At 35.8% G+C, this 23845-nt stretch overlaps 1 protein-coding gene across 1 annotated transcript; it reads left to right on the plus strand.

Annotated features, from left to right (window-relative positions):
* The first annotated feature begins 10279 nt into the window (after positions 1 to 10279).
* LOC126784869 (3-hydroxy-3-methylglutaryl-coenzyme A reductase 1-like) lies at positions 10280 to 12483 on the plus strand. The gene has a single exon (XM_050510397.1). The coding sequence runs from the start codon at positions 10391 to 10393 to the stop codon at positions 12164 to 12166; it is 1776 nt and encodes a 591-aa protein (XP_050366354.1). The 5' UTR covers positions 10280 to 10390; the 3' UTR covers positions 12167 to 12483.
* The last annotated feature ends 11362 nt before the right edge of the window (positions 12484 to 23845 follow it).

Below are 23845 nucleotides of genomic sequence, written 5' to 3' on the forward strand. Positions count from 1 at the left end.
AAAAACGCTGTTCAAAACATGCTATATTGACAAGAAAAGAGTTGAGGTTTAAAAGAAACACAAAGCACAAGGTGCTCGTTAGATGCATGACGTCACCATACTGTCCCTTTTGGCTTTACGCAAGTTCACCTGATGAAGAGACTGCTTCATTAATGGTCAAGGTTTACAAACCAGAGCATAAATGTTCATTGATCAAGGGAAGGGTTTATCACTTCCATGCTCCATTTATCGTTGAAGAGTACATGGACCAATTTATGGCAGATGGAAATTGGTCAAGGGAGGGAATTCAAAATGCTATTAATAGGGATTTCGGGATGGATATTGGATACTAAATGGCTTACAGGGCTAGGAGAATGGCAAAGCTAAAAGCTCAAGGGACTTATAAAGGTCAATACAACTTGTTAGAGAGTTATGCAAGGGAGTTGAAGAAGACGAATCCAGGAACTTCTGTTTGGATTTAGACTGAGTTAGATGGTGATGTTGCTATGTTTAAACAAATTTACATTTGCTACGATGCTTTAAAGAAGGGTTGGAAGGCAGGATGATGACCTATAATAGGTTTGGATGGATGTCATCTGAAGGGGGTACACAAGGGGCAGTTGTTGTCTGCTATTGGTATTGATGGAAATAATGGTATGTACCCTATTGCTTGGGAAATTGTTGAAACAGAAAATAGGGATTCCTAGACTTGGTTTCTTACAAATCTGAGAGAGGACTTGTGAAGATTATTTAGCGAGATTATTATATTACCGATAAATAAATAGTTTATCCATTTATCGATAAATAAATGAATTATTATTTTATAGAAATTTTTGTTGTTTATGCTTATGTAAAGCTGAATGAATGATAATCGTTTAGTTTGAATACTATATATATTTTTAGTTAGGATTATATATTTATTCACTTTCCAAATTTGGTATAATTTCATGCCTAAAGTAACCTAAAATGGTAATTTAAATAATTAGTTTCTTTAATTTGTATTATGAAATTTATTCATTATTTTTTTAAATATTTGATTAATTATTAATTATTTTAACTAATTTTTTAAATTTATTAAAAATTAATTTTTCCTTTATATAATTGATGGGACTTAAAGATATTTCAAAAAAAAAATATTTATCTTATACATTTAACGAGAATCTTAGTAATATACACTAGTCCCGAGTCGGAACCGGAGAAAATTATTATTTATTGAGGTTATTAATTTATCGAACATTCATTTATTGAGGTTCAACTATATAACATATTAAATATAGAGCTTCGTGACTGCGAAGGTTTGAACCAATGGTTTTGGTGCGAATTTTTATTTTTGCATAACTTTTTTATCGAATTTCCTCCTCTCCACATATCTAGATAATTTTATATAGATTATCTCTATAAAATTTCAACAAATTTGGTGATCGTTAAGGCCCTCAAAATAAATAAATAAACGGATTGACTGAATTCTGTCAAACATGAACTGTTCAATTTTTAAATGAAAAACGCATTTTTGAGGGTATTAACGATTACCAAATTGGCTAAAATTTTACAAAGATGTATAATACAATATTATCTAGATACTATATAGTGAAAATGAGAAAATTCGATCAAAAAATATTATAAAAATAGAAATCCGCACCAAAACTATTAAGGTAGACCACCGCACCTAAGAAAAAGGAAAAAAAAATATATATATATATATATATATAATCTGTTTGTGCGCGCACTTCTAAGTTCTAGCTCATCAGTCAACATTCAACATCAGAGAAATTATAAACCCTAGCTTTATATTAGGGCTGGACTCGGTGCCAACGGTTCGGTTATGAGCACTAACCGAAAACCGACACTGAATATTCGGTTTCATATTTTTTAAAATCGAAACCGAAAAATATATATAGAAACCGCGATTTCGGTTAACCTATAGTTTGGTTCGGTTTCGGTTTTTATTTCGGTTACAAAATCTAATATTATTATTGACCTTTTGTACTTAACTAATGAAAATAAAAAGATTAAAAGTGAAGAAATAAGGTACAAGTTCAATACTTTAATTAAGTTACATTCACCAAATAAATAATTAAGAACTCAAATATTAACTAAACAATTGTATTGTGTTTTGCTGAAACACAACAAATTAATCAAAATAAACATTAAACCTCATGAGCTTCATCACTAGATGTTCTGACTTGTCTTAACATGAGGGCTAGTTGACAAAACCCTCAAACATTACATTAGATCTCTGCATGCATGATTGTACATATACAAAAATCAAAATCACATAGCTCTACATGTATATATTTATTACGAAATCTATTCTTTGCATAAGCACCTGATTATATATGGTCACCAAATACAAGTTATAACCTTACCTCTCAATTCTCGGTTCGGTTCGGTTTCCACCGGTTTTTTGAAAGTATAAAACTGATAACCGGCACCAATTGCTCGATTCGGTTTGATTTCTTACACCGATACGAAGATTCCGTCCGGTTCCAGTTTCTCGGCTTCAATGCTGTTTGGTTATGGCCGGTTTCAGTTTTTTCGGTATCAAAAAGTCCAACCCTACTTTATATGGTGCCATACGTGAACTCCAATACAAAGAAATTTTGAGAGAGACAAAACATTATTGATCAACTGTATATGTATGCATGATCGATCTATTTGGACATGGAGGTATGGCTGGCTCCTTTTCTGAGAACGCGCGCTCATCCTATATGATTTTTCATTAAAAAAAGTTGAGGATTATTAAATATCATATGAGTAGCCACCTTATGCAAAATGCAGACATGACTTCCAGTGCTACTTAAAACGTGCAAATTAAGAAATGAAAACTTTAATAATTGAATCGATCAACATTGAGTGAAGGAATGCAAAAATCCAAATTGATCTCCAAATTGAAATATATTAACGAGTCACTGACTCAATAGTTTGAATTGTTCATGCGTCATTTGAAAATTACAAGTTGGACTTATATATAATAGCTAGATCGATCGGCATTGGCTATATATATACTACAAAGGCGCGAATTTATTTTCTGTAATCTTATAATAAAAAATTCCCGCCAGCAGCTACTAGCTTCTTGGTTCATCTGTTTTCGTCGGCTTTGTTATTTTCTGCAGTTAAATCAGTAGGTACTACATCCAGTAATCTCAATTTATTACAAAACTTTTACTAATTAAGTAATCTCAATTTATTAACAAAACTTTTACTAATTAAGCAATCTTAATTTATTTCAAAATTATTAATTAAAGACGACATATCTCTTAGTTGTATGATTCCACCGAAAATATTGTGTCATCTTTAAATGTAAACCTATGGTTTGATGACTTTGATCACTTTGGTGAGCTGTTTCAACAGACCTTGGAAAGAAAGTTACAGCCTCTTACCACTACACCCAATGGTCTAAATAGCGGTTATCGGCATCGTATCGGTTTTGTAAAATAAGGATATAACGGGATATATCGAGATATATCGGATTATATCGGATTTATCGTTTTTTCTAATTTTTAATTAAATTTAGTATATTTATAAACATATACATCAAAATATACCAAATAAACTTGAGAAATTAAAACTTATAGAAGTAAATGTACTAAATAAACTTCATAAAAAAATATTTGATTGTTTCAACAATTAAAATACATAAATAGTATTAATTAATAAAAAATAGAGGTGATCATTTATCATAAACTCTTTTGTCATTAAATGTTATCGACGAAACTTTTATTTTCTTTAATTTTTTTCTTTTCAAAACAACGTGGTTTAAAAAATATTAAAAAAAGCACCGATATATCGGGTCAAACTCGGTTTGACCCGATATATCGTCATTTGACTTGATTTTTCGGGTTGACCGATATAATAGACCGATAAGCAACTTATCGTATCGTTTTCTTAATATCAGGGATATATCGGGGATATATCGAGAATATATCGGGATATTTAGAACATTGACTACACCAAGAAGGCTATTTTGATTGATTGGAAACCATATTAGTTATAAATGTTACTGGTGCACGGGACCTAGTAGGGTTTAACGTGGCTCCAACTACGTCCTTCACAGTTCAGAGACAAAATAAAAGAGAAGAAAAATCTACAATGTCGTTTTCCATTTTACACTTCCTTAAGTAACGTACACGTCTTCAACAGTAAGCACTGTTGTTCTTCATTTTGTTTTACTTCGTTGGTTGTTTCGTACGTTCTCTTCATGATATTCTTATTTGCAGCTTTGACGGTATGACATATAAAACATAAAATCATGGTAGAAGGATTCAAGTCCAAAATCCAGAGCCTGGTAAGTATTTAATTTGATCTGATAATAACAAGATCGAGTAGAGGAGAAAGAGATTGCGTACCTATTATTATTTTCACATGCAGTTCACACTTGCCAGTTGCTACGAATATAAACTACGTGCCTGCCGAACTCATATTTCGTTACCGTGTTCGGTGCCGGTATTATTTGAAAGCCAACTCGTTAGCACTAACTCAAGATTTAGAAAGATCTTTTACATAAAAAAATGGATCGTAGCACACTTGTATCACTTAAAAAATGATATATGATAAGAAGACAAGAAACTATATATGAGATGTTTCGAGCTGAAACTCAATAAATTCTTCTATATCCCATTTATTTGAACCATGAACAACACATGGTTTCCATTGTTTAGAAATCGACAATTGGGAGTGTTTATAGATGTTAATATGTAGTACGTGGCACAACTTGCTTACATTTTCTGGAAAAAAAATGCATGCTGTAAGTTTTTCTCATGTCTATCATGGTGAAAATCGGTAGTGTTTAAACTTGCATGGCTTAATTAGCTATTTCTCAGCCTCTCAGGAGTCTTTCGGGGCACCTATAAATTAGATTTTGTTGATTTTCTTCTTGCATTGCTTGTTACACTCAGTTTTTGAATCTGCCATCATTTCATTGTATCCTTTTAACAGTTATATATATTATAGAATAGAAATCGGAGACGTGTATAGAGTTTAGGGTTTAGTGGGGTGTGCAATCCCATGAACATGAATCAGTGGGTTGGGAGGCATTTGGAGGCGTTTCAGCCGGTTCACCCAAAATCAGTGAGTACGAAAAAGCGTGCTGTTATGAAGTGGGAATTTCCACCTCGAGGGAGATTGAAAAAATGTTGACGGCGCTTTGCTTTTTTCGGTGATAGCGGTTGTGGCGGAATAGGGGTGGTGGCTAGGAATTTTAATGTATGGGGATTGCGCACTTGCTAAGCCTTTTGTACATGCACACTCGATTCTAAGAATGGAAGCGGAGGGTGTAGAGCTGGCTTACTCCTTGGTATTAGTCAAGGTTGGGACGACATTGATATTGAAAGTGATTCAGCAACTAGGCGGCCATCCTAGTTGCTGCCCTTTCTAGCAAGGAGGAAAATCTTTCAGAGGTAAGTCATGTTCTTGATGATTGTAAGTATTTTTTAATGCTTTTCAGTCAGTTATAATTAGACATATTTTTTCGGGAAGTAAATGGTGTAGCAGACAGATTAGCTCACCTTACTTGCGTTTCTTATTTACATTATGTTTGGTTAGAGGAAACTTCTGCTATCATTTAGGACGTTATCTACAAGAATATTTGTGAAGATGACCTTGTAGCACGAGGTTCAGGTTACACGTCCCCTCTTGCAAAATTATATTAATATTAAAATAAATTGAATCGGGCGTGGGGCTGAACTTCCCAATTAGGTTGAGTTCCAAACTTCTTTACAAAAAAAAAAATCAGACACGTATATAGAGTTTCAAAGGTTGGTGTAATGAATCCACGAGGAAATGATCCTGTGTATTTTTTTTTTTTTTGACAACTGGAAATTCATTAAAAGGAGGGAGAAGTACAAACAAGCACAGAACCAAGGAGCAAGCAAAAGGCTGAAGCTAATCTCCAGCCACAGCATCAAACTGTAAAATATGAACAAGAGATGGCGGAGGTGCAACAACAAGTTGTCCTCACACTTTCTCTGAAAAGCTAAATTAGCTACACACCATGCAGCCAGATCCTAGCAGAGTGGCTGATCCCAGACCAGCTAGACATAGGAAACGCAACTATCTGAGCTCTTATAAGATCTAATAGAGGTTCAAACGACCAGTTTGGTAGATGAGTAGAATCAAAGAGGAGCTCGTTAAGATGGGAAGAATCCTGTGTAATCTTAATATATTCAAGTAAAATTATAGTTTATCACACATCTATTTCTTTGATCTAAGGAATCAAAAATAATATATGCTAATTAATATTAGTTACTGAACATTAACGGGAGAAGAATAGTTGCAGTTAAGATAGGTACGTCTAAATTCTCTTTTATTTCAATATTTTTGGTAATACTAATAAACAAATATAGCTGTTAAAAAATTCAATAATCAGTAAAATCAAATAAATTAACCATTCAGGTGGAAGTCATAAACCGAGCATAAGAATCGTTTACGTCGCCGATCGTTATACGTACATGTGTCTTGCAAAATATTGTGATATATTGTGATTTAATACAAAAATCATGAAATATCGAAATTACTTACATAGAAGTAATGGGAAACTCAGAAAAATTGAAAACAAAAAAACAAAAAACCACTTGGTTTTGAGATAACGGCACTGCCCATCTCATGCCGCTCATATTGTGGGCTGCTGCCGCTCATCGATCTGTGCATGCTTCTGCAGTTTCTATGTATGATTAACGTGCATACTTGTCATAAGCATATGCCAAAAAAGTTCAATAAAAACTAAGGCAGCTCCCATTTAATTAGAACGAAATTCGATCAACTAGATAGCGGTCTTGAGTGAACCTCCTCGATGCATGAGTACATATTATTAATTTATACTCATTATAGGTGTACGTATAAACTGTAAATGGCATGGTCGCATGGAGTCATTATCAACACAGATCTTCTACCTTATGGTCCTACCTTTGTCCTAAGCTATTTGTTTCAATTTTGATAAACTAAGGAAAATTAGAGAAACCAACAAATGTATATATAATGACCAAATTAAATGTTACACAATCCGTGGATCACCAATGTACTGATATTGTCTCAACTTAACCATTTTTAAGGTGTTGAGTTTTAATTTTAAAAGACCTCGGTACAATTAGTATTATCTATCAAGTTATAAGTTGTATATTATTTATCACATTCCAGATGTGAAATTTCTCATCTTCAGCACTCTTCCTCGCGTGCAACCTAATTTTTTTAGGTTTTCACGTGTAATTCGTTCGGTCCAATTTCCACATCAAAAATTAACGCTACAGTCCAAGGCTCACTTTGAATACGTGGTATGAAATTTGATAAACTCAAATTTAGGCCTAGTATGCTTGGGGAATCCCTATACGTGGAGGGGAAATAATTGAGAGGGACCCGCTCTGATACCATATTGCACATGGACAAGCGTAGCTCATGTATTAACAATGTACCAATACTGTCACAACTTAACCACATTCATTAAATCTCAAAAAGCCTTGATACAATTTGACATTATTCATTCACTTATAAGTTGTATATTATTTGTTACATTTCACAATGTAAGATCTCTCCTCTTCAACATTAAAGTCATGATTAAGTAATACAGATTTTCTCAAAAAAAAAAACAAATTAAACATACTAGAGTACATGTTCACCTGTTGGCAGGGCTCTTTACAATGAGAACCATCTTGTTAAACACTAGTTAATGACCTCTTTAATTCACCTAGTTTTTTAAATCTCATATCTATATCTCAACCGTTTAGTTTTTAGATATATATAAGTAGATCACCCATGCAAAATTTCAAAAAATTGACAATTTTTAAGACATTCATAAATGTGATTTACTCATTATAAACTTGAATGATTCATATTTGACAGTTTTGGTTCATTCATTAATTTGAGCTACTTTAATACCTTTGTTGATGCCTCTTTTTCTACAAGCCCAAAGTAAATGCCCCACATGCGAAGAATCGAATCAACGGTCTTAAAATCACGCCAAGTTTAATATTCAAGCCAAGCATGAATTAAAACACGTCATACAATTCTCGTAGACCAAAGCTACGCTTTTGGACTTACACGAGGGTCATGGTTTGGAAGGTAACGGAGCTTGTGAGGTCCATCGTCGAAATAGAGCACGTAAACAAATTTTGGGCTTGAAAACCAAAATTCATGCATTATGTGGCTTTAAATTCGACATTGGGCTAGTAGAGAAAGAGATTTTCAACCCAATGAAGCCCAACACCATTTTTGGCCCAAAACCCATCATATAACCCATTGCCCAAATTCATCCCAGCTGCTTCTTCCTCAAACAGAAGGCACATTCTCTCCTTTTGCTGCTGAGACTAGTGCTCAGCCATTTCCGACAACACCAGAAAACTAGGGAGCGCAAATCACGCCTAGATCATCTACGATCTCTTTGATTTCCTATCCCCACAACTTCCTTTGAGCATGATTTAAGGAGCCCATGATCTTTGGTTGGTGACAGCAGCACCAAGGCGCCGACCTATCCCTGCCATCACCGTCCCTATCCATAGACCACGCATCCGAGATGAAGAATAATCCCAGAAACCAGCGGTCCTTTAGGCTCTCCTTCCTTTCCTAGCTCCACTATAAAGAGGGGAGATGGATGAGGATTCAAAGGGGAGGGAACTCGTTCCAACCTAGGGGAGATTCATCCCAATTCATTCCAACTCATCCGATCTCATCCCAACCCAAAAAAACCTAGTAGCTTCAAGCAAGAGAGCAAGCTCTATCTCTCTTATCCAAATCTTTACCCACCACACCTTAATCATCATCCAAATCATGTGATCCCATCTCTACTAAACTCACAAGCATCCAGCTCCCATACCACGCTTTCTGTAAGTTTCATGTGAATTTGATTTGCTGCTATACCTTTTGTACGTTACGTATAAATTCGACTTGCTGCTGTTACGGTCAATCAAATCTCTACCGTTATAAGTGAATCGTTGTTGTTATAAGTGAATCGCTGCTGTTATAAGTGAATTTTTGTTGTTACTATCAAGTCCGATCAATCACAACAAAATCGTTCTTGGATCTTTTCCTCGATAGATTTTGGGCCTAGTCGCACCACAAAAACACCCTGTTACAACCTTAACGATCACTAAATTAGCTAAAAATTTGTATATCTAATCTATTTATATATACCTAATATCTAAATGGTTAAGATGAAAAAATGTGCTCAAAATAGGTCTAATTAATAGTTAAACATCCTAAATTAGTGTTTAACAAGATGGTTCTTATTGGAAAATATCTTCATGTTGGCATCCATGGGTATAAGCAGGGCGTCTAATCCCATCAATCTAACTACAAATGGCCTGGGAACTGAAAATTGCAAGACTTAGAATATCATATATCCCTTTTCTGTCTTTAATTTGTAATCTACAACTTTCACATAAATAGAATGAAGAAACAAATCGATCATGTATATATTCTCGTATTTTTCATGCATGCAATACGCGCACAAAGCATCGACTTGCCCGATCAACATAGTGTGCACCTTCCGCTCCTTCATGTACAAATCTAATCTCTCGATTTACTTCAATAAACAGCGACCTTAATAAAGAAGAGAAATACAAGAGTACGTTGCACCCAATCGATCACCAGCAATTTTGTAAAACCTTAGGTTCACACTTTTGATTTCATTCTTGTTGAAAGCATGTAAAGCAGTTGGTGAATGGATAGTGAGGTCATAGCATATCCAGTTGTATCACTGTCGAACTAAATTCTCGTTAAACTCATGGATTGCATTTGTAAGTGGTATAGCTTAATAAGATCACAACAGCACTAACGGATGAGGCCTTGTTTTTTTTTTTTATATGCAAACCCATAGAATCGAATCCCTTCACTTTCAACAATTAAATCATTTAAATGAACTAATTAAGTCCATGCCAACTATATGTTGCTAAATTAGTCAAACAACAAAGCCTCGAACTCCTGTATGTTTTTGACTTGTGAGTTTGCAAATTATAAGTGAATATTATCTTCCAAGCGTATTCTTCTTTGGGCGGCTCATCTATAATTTATAAATCAGAATACCGGTACAATTAATATATGATTCCATCTTTGACAGATTTGTATATCGCTCACCTAAGTATTCAAAAACCACATGCTAGGTTTAGGGTTTTCACATTCGGTTTCATACACAAGAAACAGTGAGGAAAGAGACAACTCTCAATAAGCTAAAATAATAGCTGTATTCCTTTGACTGTTTTATTTATTCAATCAACCACACGGATAGTGATGATGACCCTCCATGCAGCTTCCTACTTCGCACGCGAGCTACGACTCCCACGCTTAGCCAACACTATATATATGAATGGCCTCCGCCATTCTAACTTAAACTCATCACAACAACTCGATATCAAAGACTTCCTACTTCTCTCTCCTTCCGTCCGATCCCCCGGGGCCTGTTTGGCTTCTTTCAGATCCAAAAGCTAAGATGGAAGTCGGAAGGCGATCGGCGATGGAGTACAATAACACCAAAGAAGGGAAGCCTTTGAAAATGAAGGTCAAGTTTGTTGACGATGAGAAAGACGTCGTGAAGGCATCAGACGCCATGCCTCTTCCTCTCTACCTCACCAATACCTTGTTCTTCACACTCTTCTTCTCTGTCGTCTACTTTTTGCTCACAAGCTGGCGTGAGAAGATCCGCACCAACACTCCTCTCCACATCATCAATCTCTCTGAGATCGTGGCTATTCTAGCCTTTGTGGTCTCCTTCATCTACCTCCTCGGCTTCTTCGGCATCGATTTCGTCCAGTCTCTCATTCTCCAGCCCAGCAATGACATATGGGCAGCCGATGATGACGAGGAAGATGCTCGCAAAGTCCCTTGTGTCCAGGCCCTTGATTGCTCATTACCGAAAATGGCTCCTATTGCTTCATCACTGAAAGCTGCTCCTAAAGTTGCCCCAGAGGTGTTTGAAGAGAAGGCAATGATCGCGACCCCACCACCAACTGAAGAAGACGAAGCGATCATCAAGGCAGTGGTTGCCGGAACCATTCCTTCATACTCACTCGAGACAAAGCTTGGGGACTGCAAGAGGGCAGCTTCAATAAGGCGTGAGGCTTTGCAGAGAGTTACAGGCAAGTCTTTGGAGGGTTTGCCTTTGGAAGGATTTGATTACGAGTCCATCTTGGGTCAATGTTGTGAAATGCCAGTTGGGTATATTACCATTCCTGTGGGGATTGCTGGGCCTCTTATGCTCGATGGAAGAGAGTTCTCAGTTCCCATGGCCACAACTGAAGGTTGCTTGGTGGCTAGTACTAACCGAGGTTGCAAAGCTATCAACTTGTCTGGTGGAGCTTCCAGTGTGCTACTGAAAGATGGGATGACCAGAGCACCCGTTGTCAGATTCAACTCTGCCAAAAGAGCCGCTGAATTGAAGTTTTTCATGGAAGACCCCAACAACTACGAAACCATCTCTATGGTCTTCAACAAATCTAGCAGATTTGGTAGACTTCAGACCGTCAAGTGCGCCGTTGCCGGGAAGAACCTTTATATGAGATTCTGCTGTAGCACTGGTGATGCTATGGGGATGAACATGGTCTCCAAAGGTGTTCAAAACGTACTTGATTTTCTCCAGAATGACTTCCCAGACATGGATGTCATTGGCATCTCTGGTAACTACTGCTCAGACAAGAAGCCTGCAGCAGTGAACTGGATCGAGGGTCGCGGCAAATCTGTTGTTTGCGAAGCTGTTATCAAGGGAGACATAGTTTCAAAGGTGTTGAAAACTAACGTAGCGGCTTTGGTGGAGCTTAACATGCTCAAGAACCTTACTGGATCTGCCATTGCTGGTGCACTTGGTGGTTTCAATGCACATGCCAGTAACATCGTTTCGGCTGTCTACCTAGCCACTGGTCAAGACCCTGCTCAAAACATTGAGAGTTCTCACTGTATCACCATGATGGAAGCCATCAATGATGGCAAGGATCTACACGTCTCGGTCACCATGCCTTCCATTGAGGTCGGTACAGTAGGAGGTGGGACTCAACTTGCGTCTCAATCAGCTTGCTTGAATTTGCTTGGTGTGAAGGGAGCTAACAGAGAGGCACCAGGAACAAACGCAAGGCAGTTGGCCAGTGTTGTAGCTGGTTCTGTTCTTGCCGGAGAGCTATCTCTCATGTCTGCAATTGCAGCAGGACAACTCGTTAAGAGCCACATGAAGTACAATAGATCTAACAAAGATGTCACAGCAGTTGCTTCCACTTAAGAACTACAAGACCCCAAAGTGTACAAGGCCATGATGGTCGACGGTGCAAATGACCAGACTACTGATAACGACGCCGGAACATTTAGAGATAAACTCCATAGCAATGAAGGGTTCTTGTAAACTATATCCTAGCCTTGTATATTTTTCTAAATCTAATCAAATATCTCATCTTATGAAATTTCCTCTTATCAATTGTTACCCAATCAGTTCTTTCTCGTTGATTAGTTAATTAATAATCATGCATGCATGTACGTACGTAAGTTATGGAAATATCGTACAGTACTTATATATGAAGTTTAATGTGATGTTTTCTACTATACCTGGCCTCCATGCTCCTCCTCTCTCTGACAAAAAAAAAACTAATTAATGCTAAATTTCAATTCGACAAAGAGCTCGAAACGGCTCTACGTAAAGACGGATTTCCCAATGATAGCATTTTCCATTTTAGAAAGGACTGGCGACGGATTGCGTATTCTACAGGCTTCTAGACCGGGACCTATAAGAGCGGAGGCTTTTTCGAAAAGGCTTAAGCTTAAGAATCATCAGCAGGATTTCATATTAGGGGAACACGCTATTATAGAAGGGTTAAGAAAGCAATAGATCGGGGCGAAATACATTTGACTAAATAAGCGTTATTACGATGAGTCTTGTTGTTTCTTCTTTTTTTGATATGGAGGCTAGAATTGCGGTCAGTCTCGATAACTCTTTAGTTGCCGCAACATACTTACTCATTCGAAATTACTCCCACAAGAAAGAGAAGTGGAAGAAGCGGGGTAGAGGAATTGGTCGACTCATCAGGCTCATGACCTGAAGACTGCAGGTTCGAATCCAGTCCCCGCCTAATCAAATAACTCAAATAAGTTGAGATGTTTTCTACTTATTGTAGAGTAAAAACCCAAAACAATACCTCTGAAAGGTATTTTTTGGTACGTACGAATTTTTGTTACCTGAACTACCGTTACTGAATATAGTACCTCCTTTAGTTTCTCCGTTAAATTGATGATGTGACATGTATTTAGAGTTTTTTTAATCAAATATAGTAAAATCTCATTAAATAATATCCGATTAATTAATAACCTCGCTAAAATAAAACTTTTTTCCGGTCTCAACTCGGAGCCAACGTGTTAAATTAATAATTCACTAAATTTATAAGATAATAGAAATTCGAGAATTTATTTAGCTAACCCCATCAAATATTTAAATTATTAGTGTCATAATTTATATAATAAATTTTAAATTTATGAGGATTTCATTAAATTTAATTAATATAATCATCATCAAACAATATAATATTTTGAAAAATGTAATTCATAAACAAATAGTATATGTAATAAGGTATACGTAATAAATTAAACAATGTAAGTAAAAACTTTTTTTCTTGGACAAAATAAAATAAAATATTTATTATACCTTGATAAATTAATAATTTATAAATTAATTAATAAATTAATAGATTATTAATTTATTGATATATTAATATATCGCTAAATTAATAAATTTTATCAATCCCGAGACTATTAATTTATAGAGATTTTACTGTAAGTAATAGGAAAAACAATAATTTTAAAATGAATTTTGTTATTATTTCTAAACAAATATATATACTAAAACTTGTGTTATGTTTTGTGATACCATAGTTGATTTTCCTCTTAAAATACAAATTTCATAAAAAATATTGTAAATAAATTTGCAAATAATATAGGTATGATATATCAAGTCCAACAAATTTTCAATCAATTTGGTGAATTTGTGAGAATTTTGGAAGAAAAGAGATAGGAAATAAAAAACAATTGTGTATAGACAATTTTGTCCTTCTAAATATATGTCACGTCATCAATTTAACAAAAAAACTAACGGAGGTACATATTGGGTAACGGTGCAATAGTTTAGGTACCAATTCGGGTAACAAAAATTCGTAGGTACCAAAAAATACATTTGATGATACTTCAGGTATCATTTTGGGTTTTTTCTCTAAATTGTAATGTAAAGTAATTGTCCAAATTACATATTAATTATTTCTTTAATATATATATTAAAAACGTTATTCAAAATATCTTTCTTATTTATTGAAATAGACATATAAAAAAAGTATATATATATATATACATATGGAAATAAACTGCGTCCAATTAGATTTGAACCTATACCAAAGGTTTAGAAGACCTTTGTCCTATCCATTAGACAATGGACGCTTTTCACTTCAATTTTCATTTTTCTTGTTCGCAAAAGTAGTTGAAAGAATTCCAAGAATTTAGTCTTCAAATCAATGATGTAGTATATTAATTCGATTCATTCAACCTTTTTGTTTAATATTTAAAATAAATAAAAAAATATTTCATTTTAAACTATTAAAAACTCTTAACTAGCTAGCATCCATATAGCTTTGGGCACTTTGTTGTTTCTATGATTCCTAGATATTGAGTGCAAAAGTATTCTAAATTAATGTGATGACTCTAAAAGTAATTAGTACGTAGAAAACCCAATAAAAATTAGTTCCTGGATTTTATAGGGACATGATATTAGTTTGATTCTTATTCTTTGCTCCACACAATTGAACATAATTCTTGATAATTCTAGGGTCTCACTTGTGCTGATATAGCATAACTTTTTGTTATATGACATATATTACACATATCATACCACAACTAACCTTCACTTCATTTTCGACATTAGAGTTGGATCTTCAATTCTTACAACTTCCAACTCCTTGTCACATCTCGAAAATAAATGCAAGCAATATATTTAAATTAAAAATACAAGTGAAACAAAATGAAGAAGTTCGTTTTGTATACATTGAGATAAAGGAAAAACTTGTGGATACTTTTTTCGACAAGTCTAGAAGAGAACAAATAACTTAAAATATTTCCGCGAATTACATGAATTATGAATTCAACAAAATAAGAAATGGACGCTGGTGATAAAAGTCACCGGCCCAATTTTACAACATACAACAACCCAAGAAAAGAATAACATTTACAAAAGGTGACTATGTATTAAAAAACAATATCGGAGAAACTTTACTCAAAAATAAGATATAGATGCAGGGAAGATAAGCACAAAGTTAAAAATGTACAATGACTCTCTATCATAACATGTAAGACGCTATAGTAGGGGTGAGCGTCGTACAAGCTTGCCAGTAAAGGTCAGCCCACATATGAGTTTGAAAACAAAAAACTGGCTAAAGATATAAAATAAGTTTTATAAAACGTTTGAGGGTGATTTTGAGATCTTAGAGAAAACATTTTTCTGAAACAATGCAAGCTTTACAAATATCATGCTAAAACAATATGGCCATTTTCACAAGATTATGATAGATATAATGGGAATGCACAACCGATTTTAACGACAAGGAGGCGAACAAGTAACCTCTTAAGTCGACGCCAACTGCCCCTATTGTTAACATAAAAATAAGAGAGTGAGAGTGTCAATTTGAATGCCTTAAAATAAAAGGACAATGTGCAAGGTAGAATAGTAACAAGACATTGCCCATCCGGAGGTTTTATGGTTTCGACACCGAGGAGTCCTGAACCGATATCCTAGAACACCATCACTTTGAGGTTTGTCACTCTCGAAACAATCATGCATATCTTAAAATGTTGCATAGTCTTGAGTTTTTACAAATATTTAATGCATCAATGATAAATATAACTTCCGAAAACTAGACTATGAACATTTATAATTTAACCAAAGCAGCATGAGAAGGTTAACTCCCCTACCTGAATGACGTGTAGAATCCCAAATTCAAAATGTAAGCTCCAGCTCCAAACTTGTTGCTCCGAGTGTTTAATAACTCTTGTAACATCGTTTCTGAATCAAACGAAGTGTAGAAGAGTCAAATACAAATCCAAGACTCGACCATCTTTCCTAGTTTGACCAAGAAAGTCAACCTTAGACTTTTGTTGATCAAGTCATTCCTGATTTGACCAAGAGATGATTATGTTGACCTGATTTGACATTTTATCGACTACTTCCCGGAAACTATCTAACTTTAGTCATCGAATGATACTAAGTATGTTTAAGGTTATTAAAGGCACTTATGATCACATCGACGACTTATTTGATTACCGACACATTTATAAGTTTAAAGAGTTTTCAATTTTCGAACCGGACGAAAATCGGAAACTATCGATTAGCTTCGTCACCAAGTTAAAATTAAATTTTCACTAAATTTTTCTCTAGTTAAAAAGTTAAAGCGTCAAAGCTATTTAGTAAAACAATAAAAATGTAACTTAAATTAAACTGTAAAACAGTAAAAGTCAACAATAAAATGGTAAAAGGTGTAATTTTGAAACTATAAAAACTAGGGGATTTACCCCATGCTTCTCCGATCACAGTACCGACGCTAAAACTCGTCTTCGAATTCTTCTAATTCAACATACAAGACTCGCAATATTTCCAAATCAACTTAGCAAACTCCATACTACAATTCAGAAGGCAAAACGACTGATTTTGCTACCTCGAGAAATCCCATAATTGAGCACGTTGGCTGCAGCATCTCCTAAGGCTCTCCAAAAGTTTACTACTGCCTTAAGTATCTCGTAGTCATCTCATCATCAGGTAAGTGAGAGAAAAACCACTAGAGGCCGGGTTCAATAATATAGGCAAAGCAAAGAATGAAGTGAATCAAAACCGGTAAGTTTCAATGATCTAAGTTCAATAGAATTAGGAAGTAGTAATAGAGGTCGACTTACCTAAGGAGATCGAGAGGAATGATCCGAGCCTCAGCTGCAAGTCGGAATTCTCAAAGCTCCATGACTGAGGAGTGGTGGCGACGCGGTGATGATGAGGAACATAAAAGAAAGAAAAAGAGATTTAGGCTTCAATCTAAGAAATTGATGATGGAATCGAAATGGGTATAAGGATAAGAAGCTAGCTTACCCAACTCAGAGGCAGGGAAGTTTACTAGTTTGACGGGGGAGCTGGGTCTCCGATCGTCCTTCACTGCATCCATTTCGATTTAAAGAAAAGCATGGTTGTATGGTCGATCAGCTGATATCACTGTATAGAGAATGAAGCGAGGAAGAGGAGGGTGAGATTGCATGTACCATTAATTAGTCGTGTCAGTTAAACGAGATTAAAAATCTCGGGCATTACACTCCTCTATTTACTCAAAAGGCCGGAACAACATACATCTAATGATATAATTTTTTGAAAACCATTTTTTTAAGAATATCAAATCATGGTGTTTAATTTCCTCCCTCACGACTTAAAATAAATTGAGACTTAACTTAAATCAACAGCGGTGATGTTCAGATACAATGATATTCATTTAATAAAATAAATATTGGAGTAAATATTTTTTTGCGACAAATAGTCTCTTGCCATTTAAAAAAAACATTTAAATTAACATTACTTGAACGATTTGTGTGCTTTGCTATGGTGAAACTAACAACATATACACCGGGCTCCAATCAATCATTATCGATCGACATATAATACAATCTTTCAACTTTCATGGCCGTAACACGGCTGCATTAGAAGTGTTAACTGTGAAATAGACCACGTGAACATAAGCAGATCAATATGTAATGGGGATTCCGCTAATGCAACGTTCGCTATCTTCCTAGAATTTATAAATCATAATCTGTGTATATAATATATATATATATATATATGTATATATATATATACGGAGAGGATCGAGAGCGGACGTCCGCACTGCTGGTGCAATGCAAATGTCGGCAATTCCGGCGATTGACGACGCGCAACAACGACTTTATGAGAAATTTGCAGATTTTAACCACCGTGAGCCGACGATAGAACTCCGGCTGGTACAGACAGGATTACCGAGAGCGGAGTAGCACAACAGGCACCATCTGCGTCGTCGTTGCGCGTTGATGGTCACCAGAACAGGCGAATATTCACTGTGAGGACTGTCTGCTCTTGATCCGACCTCTATATATATATATATATTCATTCAATATGTTTATATTAACTTTTCACGTTTAAAGCAAGAACTCAAATGAAGTCAAATTACTATTAATTTCTTTACACAGTATATAATTTTCTGTTGGCTTGTACGTACTACATTTGAATAGTAGTTCTTCGATAAGCCAAACTAGTTCTTCTAGCTAGCCTAACAGACTAACACGAGACTAATAAATAAATAGGCTAACAGACACTATAGGAAAAAAGACCATTTACAACGTGCAAAGCACACCGTAAAAGACTGTTACAGTGTGCATTAAAGACTGTGTCGTAAAATAACATTTCAATTACAGTGTGCATTTGTGCGATGTAATTTTTCACTCATGACACACTTTACACGCTATAGACGACCTTTTACAACATGTTTTGCACGCCGTAAACTTACCATTTATAGCTCACTATGCATGGCATAAATATCTTTCTGATTTTTTTAAATGATTTAAATTAAAAGATCTTAATTAATAGCCTGGAAATATAACAAAATTAAGAGTAGAACAAATAAAGGGAAACCTTCTTAAAATTTAATTTTCACTCTAATGAAATAATCATGTCAAATGTAAGGATACATATATAAAACTAGGGCTCGTCAACGAGCCGGGTCGGGTTTTAGTATATTGAAGTAAAAGACGGGCCGGGCTGGGTATTTTCACAAATATGAAGATCGAAGCCCGTCCACCTAAAACGGGCCTTACGGGCTTTTGCGGGCCGGGTCTTGTGGGCTTTATGGGCCGGCCTTGTGGGCTTGTATTAGAAAAAAAACATAATACTATAATTTAAGGGTTTGAATCAATAAAAGAATTATTAGAAAACATTCTAAAAAAAACTCACAATTTAATTCTAGTTTCAAAATATTGTCGATCGACACTAGTAGATGTGATCGATATATATATTTATTGACCCTGTAAAAATTTCATCCGTTTTGAACATGCTTTGCCAAATGGGTTTCTTCGTTGCACACACGTTCCGTGACAAAAATTAGGTGATTTCAAATATATAAACTGTTTTCCGCATTCATATTTTAGTAATGGGTTTCCTCTTATGGCATATTAGTGTTATTTTTGGTTTACCGGAAATTCCAACGGTCAAACGAGGTCCGAATTGGATGAAATTTTAAAATGGTCACTAAATATATATACCGATCACATCGGATGGTGTCGATCGATTTCGAGAAGTTTCCTTCATATAGTCGTTTCATAATGCGATAGTTTTATTATAAACCTAATATAAAGGTTATGATACATTAGTGGACACTTCGTCGATCAACAACTCCAATTCGAAATATGGTCGATCGACACCAGCAGATGTGATCGGTATATATATTTAGGGAACCCATAAAAATTTCGTTCGTTTTGGATATGGTTTGACCGTTCGTACCAACGGTTAACTAAAAAAGTTGTGTTTTGACATATTGAAACCCTATTGACCGGGGTTTTGCCAAATGAATTTCTTCAGTGCGACCACATACGATAAACAACAAAAAATAGGTGTTTCAAATATGCAAACGGTTTTCGGCATTCACATCTTTGTAATGGGTCTTCCCTTAGGGCACATTAGTGGTATTTTCGGTTTACCAGAAATTCTGACGGTCAAATGAGGTATGAATTGGATGAGTTTTACAGGATCACTAAATATATATACCGATCATATCGGCTAGTGTCGATCGATCTCGAGAAGTTTCATTCATATAGTTGTTTCATAATGCGATAGTTTTATTCTAAACCTAATAAAATATGTATGTATAATATTTTATTATTTTACGGGCTTTTACGGGCCTGGCCTTGCGGGCTTTTGGCAGGCCGGGCCTTGTAGACTTTTGGCGGGCCGGGACAGGTTTCACATCTGTAATCTAGGCCCGGCCCTCTACCCACGAAAACGGGCTTTGGCGTGTTTTCTCACAGGCCGAGCCAAGTAAAAGCCTATCGGGCTTGCGGGACTTCGCGGGCTTTTCGGATTTGCAGACTAAATAATGAGGCCTATATAAAACAATACCTACTTCGTCCTAATTAATGTATAAAAAATTACTTTCCAAAGAAATGAACCCAAAATATAAGCACTGAGGCCAATGACTGATACTAGTTAGCAAGTGATGCACGGGTTTGTCTCGAGACTCCAACTCAATCTTGTGGTAAGTTGCCTTCAGGTTCTGAGCTTTATGTCTAGATCAAATCCTATAGTCAAGATGGTCATTAATTATCAGCAACATCATGCATATCATCTGATTATGTACATAAGTAAAATATTGCAAATTGAAATGAGTAGCCTAGGTTTATTAAAAGAGCTTAATGGCCCTTATCCTAACACTACAGTATATGGATGTTGGGAGGTGGGTGAAAACAAATGTAAATGTTCTACATTATATAGATATTAAAAGGTAAATAAGATTTATGTGATTTGTGTGGCGTGCAGAGAGTACTTGCATGAGCAGCACAAGCACCTCTGCACAAAGACTTACAATTATACTCTAGGAATTTTGGATAGGGCTTCCCAAGTAGCAATCTGACATACTATTTAAATAAAAATACATGATATGAGCACATACCTAGTACATGAAAGTAAAATAATAAATAAAGAATCATTCATACCATTGGTGCTAGAAATAAGGCAGCATCTACAACTCGTGAAGTAGTAATAGTCGAGTTATCTTTCTGATATGTCACCGCTATTCTAAAGCAAATAGAGTAGCCGTTAGAGCACTCTTTGTTAGTTGGTGCCTAGTTGAGTACAAGTTTGTAGATGATGTCTGATATTATTTTAGATCTTTGTAATCAGGGGTTTAGGATTTATGTTCACCCCTTGTATTTGCCAATTTCATCAATCAAAGTTCGAGGGTAGCCTCACAAGCCCTCATTGTTAAAAAAAAAAAAAAAGTAAACTACATAGTACAATTCTGTAAGCCTACATCAAATAAGGATTGTATATTAATTGGTTATCCCTGATAAAGAAACCCCTTAAGGGAATAACTCTAACTTTACATACATCATACCATGGGATATCCATGACGGTAACACCAACATACGTGCAAAGAAAGTAAAATAACAGAATGAAACCACTTTTCACAACGTGATAAAATGAAATTGTAACCTCTAAAAGAGGAGATATATATCTGATGCATATCCCAATTTAAATCTCCTAATGGTACTACAACTACAGATGCTAGATTTTTCAATAATCTATTTTGAAGTTTTCCAATTAAATGAAAATACTATCGTAGAAGTCTTAACAAAGAGCAAGGACAATTAAGAAAGCTGCCCATCTCTTTAAAAATTTGCATATAGTACTTAATTAATTAAAAAAGAGTAAGTGTACCAGTAGCTAGGTAGAAACTACTAACGTTACATTTAGTTTTGAAATCTGAACATTCGGTTTCAAACCATAATGCTGAAAGTCTAAAACTTTTACTTCAAGAGAGCATATATTAAAGTTAAAGCAGCTTAATACAGTTGATGGGCCAAGATATTCTGCTTCCTTTAGCTGCAGCATGCATATCAAATTCGGTGGCTGGTTGTGCTTTGTTCTCCGATCAGGGTGCAGTCTGGGCCGGCCCTGTGTGCATGGAGGCTCAAGGCAAAAAAATAATAATTTTGAGGTCCCAAAATAAATGTTCAAAAAAAAGAAAAATCCTAATTATACATAGTTTATTGTTGAAAGTTGAAGATTGACAAATCTAAAATCCGTACAAACAAATACGAAATAAATTTATTATTCTAAGTATATAAATTAGGGCTGACATGGTACACAATTCCATTCTAACCAATTCATATACCAACCGTACTAAATATATTAGTATACTATTAAGTCGTACCATGGTACACTATACAATATACCGTACCATACTTCAAAAGATGGTTGGTAGGTGGTACAAATTTTTCGTGTATCATGGTATGTCGTACAAACCGAAATAGAAGTTTTATGAAAAAAACTCCAATATATGCATGCATGGTGAATTGAACTTGGTCTTTCTCTATGCAAGTTGAAGTAAACTACCACTAGGCTATCATTACAATTACAACAACTCATGCAAAACAATATCTATATTCTTAAAAACTATATATATCCATAAATTTTTCAACCGTAGATTTAGTGAAAAATAAGTCTCTGTTCCGGGAGAATTACTATTTTACCCTTATGTGTGTCTTAGCCCAATAAGTTTCCTGTTAGGAGATAGATTAGCATCTCCGTAATAGATTAGGACTCCGAATCATACGGGATTGTGGTTTTGTAATGCCTATATATAGGCCCCCATATCATTTAATAATACACAATTATTTCATCCTGAAACACGTTATCACGCACTTTGTCCTAGAACCCTGAACTTTTAGAGCCCTAGAAATTTTTTCTCTTCTCCACTGTCAGCCGCCGTTGTCTCCGGCCTCCGGCATCTTCCCGTTGGCGTTCCTTGTCGGCGCAGCCCTTGCTCGCCGTCGCTGCAGCCCTCCCGCTGCTACCCCCGCAGTCCCGCACGCTGCCCCTGCAACACCCCTGCACGCACCCTGGCAGCTCCCGCACGCAGATCCTGCCCTGCAGCCCCCGCATCACAGGCCCTTCAGGCCCTGCTCGTAGCCCCAGCACGCACGCACGCAGCCCTGCAGGGTCTCCTCCGTATTTGTTCCGCAAAAACATCTTTTTGCCCCGCAAGACCCTGCATCAAAGGATTCAAAATTGCTCCTCCCGCATATCTATGCAAGAAACGCGAACTTCACAAGCAAACTCTTCGCTTAAGAGAAGCTACTCCCGTCTTCTCTACCTTTTGGGCATATGGCCTGCCGAGCACAATAGCCTTTTGGGCTTCATACTATATTTTCCTTTCCTTTTCCTTTTTCTTATTTTATTATTTAAATGTTCATTGACACGTTTTTATTTTTAACGATATTTCACGTGCTCATATAGGTAAAATCATTGCTCGTCGTACTATGGTGATGACATTCATGCCGAGATGGACGATACTTTTGTCATCTACATACGATTTTGATCGTATCCTCCCAAGATTTTTATGTCATCGGACGAAGATCGAAAATGAATTCATCAAGCAATTTCATGCATGACGATCGATTTGCAGAGCAATTTACTTATATGCGGTCTATTTGGCAGACCAACAAGTATGTTTTTCTTAAAGTTGCTGCTTTTGAAGATATATATATAAATTATCGGGTGCTATTAGCATTTTTTGCCTTCTTTTCCGGCTTTCTTATTACGCCGATTAGACCAAAGAGGGATATGATTGCCCCCTTCTTGGTCGACGTTTTTTGTGTGACGGTCCTGGGGGAGTCACGTTATTATTTAAAAGGGAAGATATCGATTTCGTGTGATCGCCTGAGTGCACCGTTGTTTTGGGTGCGATCATGAGAATCGCCGATATGCATAGATTATTTTGTGACCATATACATCACAACTCTTTCTAATTCTGGTTACATACTTGAATTGTTTCGATTATTTGAACCTATACAGCCCTCGTTTCTTATGGATGCGTCGTCATCACGACTGTTATTTGAATGTTTGAGTTTTCTTAAACTCATGTCTATAAACGATAATCTCAAGGTCTACGTACTCATTTATTTGAGTTGAAATTCATTACTCTGAAGCAGCACTATTTGCTGACAAAAGATCCCAAAAATAACACATTCTATGGGACACACTTAAACTGATTCAATAAACGTCTATGACGTTGTATTACCAGAGTTGACCTTGAAGCATGCTCCACATCCGAGAAACACATGTCATTTTTTTGCACCTGTATCTATTTCTTGAGGGCAT

This window comes from Argentina anserina, chromosome 2, assembly GCF_933775445.1.
Source record: "Argentina anserina chromosome 2, drPotAnse1.1, whole genome shotgun sequence".
Taxonomy (NCBI): Eukaryota; Viridiplantae; Streptophyta; class Magnoliopsida; order Rosales; family Rosaceae; genus Argentina; species Argentina anserina.

What these genes read in the sequence shown, in the direction of transcription:
- LOC126784869 (XM_050510397.1), top strand. Translation starts at nt 10,391, where the DNA reads ATGGAAGTCGGAAGGCGATCGGCGATGGAGTACAATAACACCAAAGAA.